General features: G+C 34.6%; 1 protein-coding gene across 1 annotated transcript; it reads left to right on the top strand.

The window, feature by feature from the left end:
- LOC141460643 (cuticle protein 76-like) lies at window positions 1-952 on the top strand. The gene is made up of 2 exons (XM_074140843.1): window positions 1-111; window positions 330-952. Exons 1-2 carry the CDS (start codon window positions 103-105, stop codon window positions 831-833), a joined length of 513 nt encoding a protein of 170 aa, XP_073996944.1. The 5' UTR covers window positions 1-102; the 3' UTR covers window positions 834-952.
- Window positions 953-7,979: the final 7,027 nt, after the last annotated feature.

Genomic DNA, 7,979 nt, shown 5'->3' with positions numbered 1-7,979 from the left:
ATCCCTTCCCACAGATTCTATTGAGCAAGTTTGCGAGTATATAAAGAGGGTGTGACGGTGCAATATTACCTCAGTTCAAGTGCTGCAAACAAGAACACAATAATGTACAAGGTATTAAGTTAATTGTGTTAGAGGCAGTGTTAACGTCTCTTCAGTTTTATTTACTTTTGAATAGATAATGTTTTTTTTTTAACTAATTAGCATACAATACTGAAAGACATAATAACAAATATCATTTCCAAAGCACGAAATGAGGATTGTTAAATATCAAATGATTTTTTTGTTGTAAAAATGTTTCGCTAGCTTTTTCTCATGTACGAAATGTTCAGTTCGTAGTTCTCGCCGCCGTCTTGGCCTGTGCTAACGCTGGAGGTTTGCTCGGCGTCCCAGCAGTTGCCGGCACATATGCCGCCGCTCCAGTAGCTTACGGACATGCTGTACCCGCCGCACTCACCTCACAATCCTCCAACGTCTACAGAAGCTTCGGCAACTTGGGACAAGTATCCACCTACTCAAAGACTATTGACACTCCATTCTCCAGTGTCAGGAAATCCGATGTACGTGTATCCAATCCTGGACTGGCCACCGTAGCTCATGCTCCAGTTGGCTATGCTGCTGCCCCAGCTTATGCCAGTTATGCTCATGCTGCACCAGCTGTTGCCTACTCTGCTGGTCCAGCTGTTGCATACTCTGCTGCCCCAGCTGTAGCCAGAGCTTATGCTCCAGGTGTTGCCTCAGTAGGTCACGCTGGACTCCTTGGAGTTGCCTACTCTGCTGCTCCAGCTGTATCTCATCTCGCTTTCGACGGATTCGGTGCTCATTACGCCTGGTAATTTAATTCTCATCCTATGGACTCAGTATTATTACATTTCTGTATTGTTGTGTGATCTTTGAAAAACTTTTATACTATGTATAATAACTCACTATAATAAATATAGTTTTTGTATTTTAATTTTTTTTTTCCATCTTTTACAACACTAAAAAAAAGAGCGATTCCATTACTACTTCACTAAAAAAGTCACACAATTTATGATTAAAAACTCAAGTAACGTTCTAATTTGATTTTTTGTAAGCAGTAAGAGATATTATTAGTTTTTAACCAATGGTTTTGTCAATAGTTCCAATCGTTTTCTTTAAACTTTATGTACATGCCTCTTTGATACTTTGATTTGAATATTTTCTCTAACTTTCTTTTAGCGGGCTTTTTAAGAAAGAGTAAATTAACCTTCTACCAGAGAGTTTGTTATGGTTAATTTGTGAGGTTTTATTCATGAATAATATTAAATGAAATTGAAAAATTTCAGTCCATTGAAAGTGAGATTATTGACAGTTTGACTATGGCATTTTCTGGACCATTAGTTTCATTTAACCTTAGGTATTATTTATGGTATAACCCTTCCATTGTGTTAGGAACGTTTTCCGCGAGAATTTTGTTTTCATTGAGCTTCTGAGGAAGTTGTAATAATACTTTAAAGCTATCTGTAGTTTATACATTTAACATTTATAACTCCAAGTCTGTATAGCTGGAAGAGGCGAATGCTAAGGACTATGTTTAGTCCAATGATAAAAAAAAGGGGATACTGTACAGGAAAAAACATGGAGATGAAACGTAGCGCTCTTTAAAAAGTTTGCTTGAGAGGAGATTACTTGGATTCAATGATTTGGACACTGAGAAAGTTAGTTTAGAAAGTTAGAAAGGTAGTTTGAGCGAAGTATCCGAGGCAGGCCGCGATTTACATGATAGGACTTTATGGAAGAAGTTTTGATACTGATGAGAGTGGGACAATGAAGAAAGAAGTTAAGAAGACAGTTTGGAGATATAAAAGAAGGGCAAAGATCCAGCATGGGCCGAAGTGTCATAGATAGAAACAGTCCGCGAAACAGGGTTTAAAAATTTGCGACTTACCACCTCTTAGAAAAGATGTAAGAGTTTAGAAAGAAGTTCGATAAATAAGGCTCCAGCTTAAACTATTTTATATAATTATCTTTTCTCATTAACGTCAAGTGCCTGCCATCTTCCACTTAATCACCTGGAGCAATTTCAGCTAAAAGACAATGGTTCCTCTCTTCTTAAAACGCCACCTATCACTTGGAAAAAAAACTCAAAACAAGCGTTGAACTAATCCGATTCTAAAATTAATTAATATTAACTTGCACGAATTGATTTCCTCTAAAACAAAATGAAAATCACTTTTCATCGTGAAAATAAGACAAGCGGAAAAAATAATCAAAATAGTATTTCTGATGTTGGATTCTCTATTGTGAAAAGTTTGAACTTATATTGAATTTTGCAAATCAGAGTTTACAAAACAAACCATTTCCTGATTCCTGCCTAAACTTAATCGATATTTCGGATGCAAGGTGAGAGTATTAGAAGGATAATAAAGAAAATATTATCTAGATAGATAAAGCCATTATCTAATAACGAATGTAGTTTTGAAAAATTGAAATTCTGTTTCATTTATTTCTCTTTTATTTTAAATTTCACATTATATTCCTCTTGGATGCTTGGTAAAACAACGTGAGACAAAGTGAAACATTTGAAAATTAATTTAAAATGCTATAATTTCTTATTAAATGAAATTAAAAAACAACGTAGAAAGCCTTAAGACTGCAGAATAAAATTCTTAAATCAATAAAAAAAAAATGAAGTTTAGAGAGAGAAAAAAAAATAGTAGCTCCGATTATTACCACTAGAATGCATAGTGTCCTTAAAATTCAAATTATTTTAGTCTAAAAAGTTACCAACAGATACCAGCATTTGCTATAAACATTCTAAACAGCTCTATGGCACAATGAGTTCAAGTTCAGATACTCATAGAAACAGCAAATCAACCAGCAATCTGCTTATACGTATTATGGATATGAATAGCAGCTTAGAATTATTCAGGTTTTATAATTCGTTCCTTTTCTTTTTAGCCTGTTTAAAAAATCTGGTGTACTTAGTCCAGTAAGTACTGGGATATCTTGAGGGGATTGAATAACATTGAAATCATGATATATTAATGAGTACCAAATTTAGAATAATTGAAGATGATGTTTACTGAGTTATTTACTATTATAACAATAAATTGATGAAACGAAAAACCGTACAAATTATTGTCAAGAAGGAACTGATGAAGGTCATAAGTATTTACTAAGAACCTAAAGTTTTTATAATACTATAATAATAATGAAAGCAGTTTTAGAGTATGTTTGATAATAAATAAACCATTTGAATGTTGTAGAAATGTATGCGATAATTTTTAATATAGATGTAAACAATTACAAATGAAAGAAGAGCGAAACATATGGCAATGAAGTAAACTGAAGAGAGTAAAGTAAAAGATGAATAATCAAATATCTCTAAACAGTGATTTTAAATAAAAATAAACCCTTAACTTTCCTAACCGGGCAGTTCAATGCAGGTAAAGAAAATTCACGGTTAAGCCCTTTCCCCTTTTTCAGACAATATCAGGGAAAACGAACTCGAAATATGTATATTTTTCATTTAATATCGGGAATTGAAATAAATAGATTAGTGTTTAGCGTATTTTTATCAATAGTTATGTTGGATATCAATGGTTAGAAGGAATACTTTCATTGAGGGTAGAACAGCGGCGGCGACGCGAAGTTTGGTGGAAGTTCAAGGCAAATGAGGTAAAGAATGACTGACGGTGATTTCTGCTACTCATGCCTTCTGAAATCTGTGCTTTATATCCGTGTTGAAATCTCCAGAGTTAAAAAAAAAACTTTAAAAAAGCTTTTATTTTATGTGAACTCAGCTCAAAAAAGGTAACATCAAAGGAAGATCTAATTTCATATCTCGCTTGGCCACCAACATAGGACCACAATTACAATCCGAATCACCCAACTGGTAGAAGCTCTTTGGATTTAATTTCTTAAGTTTGGTTTAAGGTTAATCTCTTAAAATGGTGAGAAACACTTTGTTTAATTAGGAGTCTGGTAAAGAGATCCTGACAAAAGCACTAAGGTAAGTATTTTTCAATTACACAACCCATGCAATCAGTGTCTTTTCCCTTCTTCTACCTGACAAAATTTGAACAGGATATTCGCTGTCAGGTCCATGCAATGTATACGAGGGTCGTTTGAAAAGTCCGTGCAGTCACAGAGATAGCACTACTGGCGCGTATTGAGGTTATGTTTAGTTAGTAGCATCTCTTGGAAGAACACACACCAAGTTTCAGCCAGATCGGTCTATTTCTTTATGTTTGGCATTCGTTTGAATCGAGGAAGTCGAGTGATTTTCAAAAAATGGACGAAAAAGAATTTCGTATGTTGATTAAACACTACTTTATGAAAGGCAAAACGCCTCAGGAGACTAAAGAGAAGCTTGATAAACATTATGGTGACTCTGCACCTTCGATTAGAACAGTTTATAAGTGGTTTCAAAATTTTCGAAGTGGCCATATGGGCACAAGTGACGCTGAACGTTCTGGACGCCCTGTTGAGGTTACTACTCCAGAAATCATTGATAAAATCCATGATATGGTGATGGATGACAGAAGAGTGAAGGTGCGTGAGATTGCTAGTGCTGTGGGCATCTCGAATGAACGGGTACATAATATTTTGCATCAACATTTGGACATGCTTGACCCAAAACGAAATCGTGTGAAGTGTTGCAAGGACGGTTTGCAGCTGTTCCAGAAGAATCCGCAGGACTTTAAGCGTCGTTTCGTCACTGTGGATGAAACATGGATACATCACTACACTCCTGAGACCAAAGAACAATCTAAACAATGGGTTACCAAGGGGGAATCTGCGCCAAAAAAGGCGAAGACCGTTCCTTCGGCCGGAAAGATTATGGCGACTGTCTTTTGGGATTCGCAAGGAATAATCCTCATCGACTATCTGGAAAAGGGTAAAACTATTACAGGTGCATATTATTCATCGTTATTAGACCGTTTGAAAACCGAGCTGCAAGAAAAACGCCCACGATTGGCCCACAAAAAAGTCCTTTTCCATCACGACAACGCACCAGCTCACACCTCAGCAGTTGTGGTCGCAAAATTAATGGAAATAGGGTTCCAACTCGTTTCACATCCCCCCCATTCACCAGTCTTGGCTCCCTCGGACTACTATTTGTTCCCCAATATGAAGAAATGGCTGGCAGGAAAAAGATTTTATTCAAACGAGGAGGTGATTGCAGAAACGAATGGCTATTTTTCAGACTTGGACAAATCCTATTATTCGGAAGGGATCAACAAACTAGAGCAGCGTTGGACGAAGTGTATAAGCCTAAAAGGAGACTATGTTGAAAAATAAAAAAGGTTTACCCCAAAAAATTAAGTAGTTTTTATTTTTGCACGGACTTTTCAAACGACCTCGTATGTTTTTTTTGCCTGCACTTGTCCATGAAAAGAATGAAATCATCTGAATAGCCGCCCTGCTTTTTTTTTTTTTGAAGTAATACCTCACTAAGTTAGGCGCCACAGTAGCCGAGAGGTTAGAGGCGAGACCAGTAAAGCTAATATGTATTATGTATTATGGGTTCGATTCCCGGTCTTAGGCCTTGGATTTTATTTAATGGTTAATAAAAGAAATTTACAGTGGAGTATGTTTGCTAGTAGCCTCCGTCCACGACACCTAGTTGGTAGTTGGACGTTAAGCCCCGCCTGAAAAAATAGGCGATTACTTTACCTTTTTTTTACCTCACTAAGTTTAGGCAATTTATAAACTTTTTTGTCTGTTTCTAGCTTGGGGTTTCCTCCGACCATACCTGACTTAGATTGACCCAGTTTTCTACGAGGTCTTTAGCTATTTGTAGTGAAAATGAGAATATGTCCGCGTTATAGATCATATCATTGAGTTGATCCGTAATAGTCAATAGTTTATCCGCATTTTTATCCATAATCCATCATTTTTTGTATCAACCTCTAATAATAAATACAAATCCAAAAACGACCAGGAATAAGAAAAACATGTATGCTATCTATTGCTTAATTAATTGTAATTTTCGTGAATACAATGTTGTTTCTGGGCATCTAGGATATTTTAAATCACATTTGTATATTTTCCAGTCTTTAAAGAATACTTTATTTGAGCTAATGATCAATAAATAAATAATGGAATAATGAAACTATTAGATTTAAAAAGGCAAAAAGAAGTAGATTGATGAGTATTGCAATTTTAGGTTACTCCTGCTGTTTTCAGCCATATTATTTTGAAGATTAATTTTTATACTAATTTGTCAGAGATAAATAACATTAAATAGAATAATCATCTTAGACAACCTTGATGTAACTGTTCTATAATTTATCCTTTCGATTACTATCTATTCAATGGAAGTCTTTAATTAAGGTAGATGAAACTAATTAGTTTTTATTGTTAAAGTTGTCAGTTAGAAAATGATTGCTTCATTCATCAGCAGATGTTTGTATTTAGTTATGAGTGATTGCCCTAATTCCAATCGTAACTTGGTGGGGTCTATTCAGTTTTAATGGAATTTTCATTATTCGGGCACCAAAATAGTTGCATTTTGGATTTTATATTCACCATCAGCTGGTTCCACATTCTGAAAATGTAAATTTAAATTTAATGAAATCTAATTTATTAATTCTGTTCTCCAACCAAAAACAAAAGAAGTATTAATAGTTATACTGTGAAACCAGCACAGAACTTAATGAAAATATCCTTCTTTGAAACATATAATGACAATAGAAGAACGTTACATTGTTTGGACAATTACTTCTAGTAAAAAGATACGTAGATTAACTATTAAATAAAATTCAAGGCCTAGTGCGGGAATTGAATCTAGCAACCAATACTTCTGAAGCTAATAAATAAATAAGATGATGGTAAAAGGTACTTTCAGACTCCAACCAATATCCAGTAAGAGCTTATAATGTTGAGGTTCCTCTTTGCTTGGAGAGAGTGTGCTCAGATACCACTCAGGAACAGCTGCTTGGTCTTGTAATTTGTTAATGACATAATTAATGACGTTGTTAATAAACTTAATGAATCTTTAAGGTACTTTTCGTAACTTGAATTTTCTAAAAAAGAAAATTAATTTAATTATGACTCTTCAGGAAATGAGTTCAAGTAGTTGAAATTTTTGCTTCACTGTTTTGGGGATAAGTATTCTCATCAATTGTTATTTCTGACGTTATTCCCTTGCCGCTTGAGATTAGTAGAATTTTTTTTTTTTTTTTAATAGTATAGATAGAGATTGACCGTCTGGTGTAAACTTGTTCCAGAATATGATGTGTTAATTATTACTAACTGTAGAGACAGTCTTTTACAGTTCGTACAGTCTGAATTCCTTTTGCTCGTTGTAGATCGCTGTACACAGCGAGCCTAGTATGTTGCATAAGTTCAACTCCTCAAGATTTTCTTTTGCTTTTAATTGATCAGCCATCCAACTATAAAAGAAAGTATGTACTCTTACCAAAATTATGCACGCTGCTTCTGTGATCACTAAAGGCTGAAATGAAAGTTGGTTTGCAAAAAAATTACTTGTACCAACATCTTTTAATAACTAGTAGAAAATAAAATTATCTGTTAAAAAAGGGTTCTGAACTTATCTCCCATCTTGACGAACTGTCCACTTTTTTTTTTAAACTTCTGACATAAATTGTATATTATTATATACATTTCACATAATAATCTAAAGGATGATGTAGATTAATCTAATTCTTTAGAAATTTACAGTCATTGCGGATATACCAGTCTGAGGTCACAAACAACTTTTACCTTGACCTGATTTCACTTAACTAATACCCTTAGGGCCTGCAGAAGGTGGTTGATTTTTGCTATTATTTGAACTTGGAGTTCTCTCGGCCAGATTCCAGCTTGCAATTAATCACAATCACATAATTTAGGATTTAAGAACCAAAAGATAAAGCCCACAAACTGTGAATAAGTATTGGCACGTAAAGAAGGAGCAGTACATACTTCAGAAGGCGATGAATTGGTTTTGTAGCCTCTCTCTTTTTTACATCATCATCATCTTTAAAAAAAATAAATAAAATATAAAGCAA

Source organism: Rhodnius prolixus, unplaced genomic scaffold, assembly GCF_049639745.1.
Source record: "Rhodnius prolixus isolate KJV_2025 unplaced genomic scaffold, Rpr scaffold_6, whole genome shotgun sequence".
In the NCBI taxonomy this organism is placed as follows: domain Eukaryota; kingdom Metazoa; phylum Arthropoda; class Insecta; order Hemiptera; family Reduviidae; genus Rhodnius; species Rhodnius prolixus.
The sequence above is the reverse complement of the archived record's forward strand: the minus strand, read 5'-3'. Positions and strand labels throughout refer to the sequence as shown.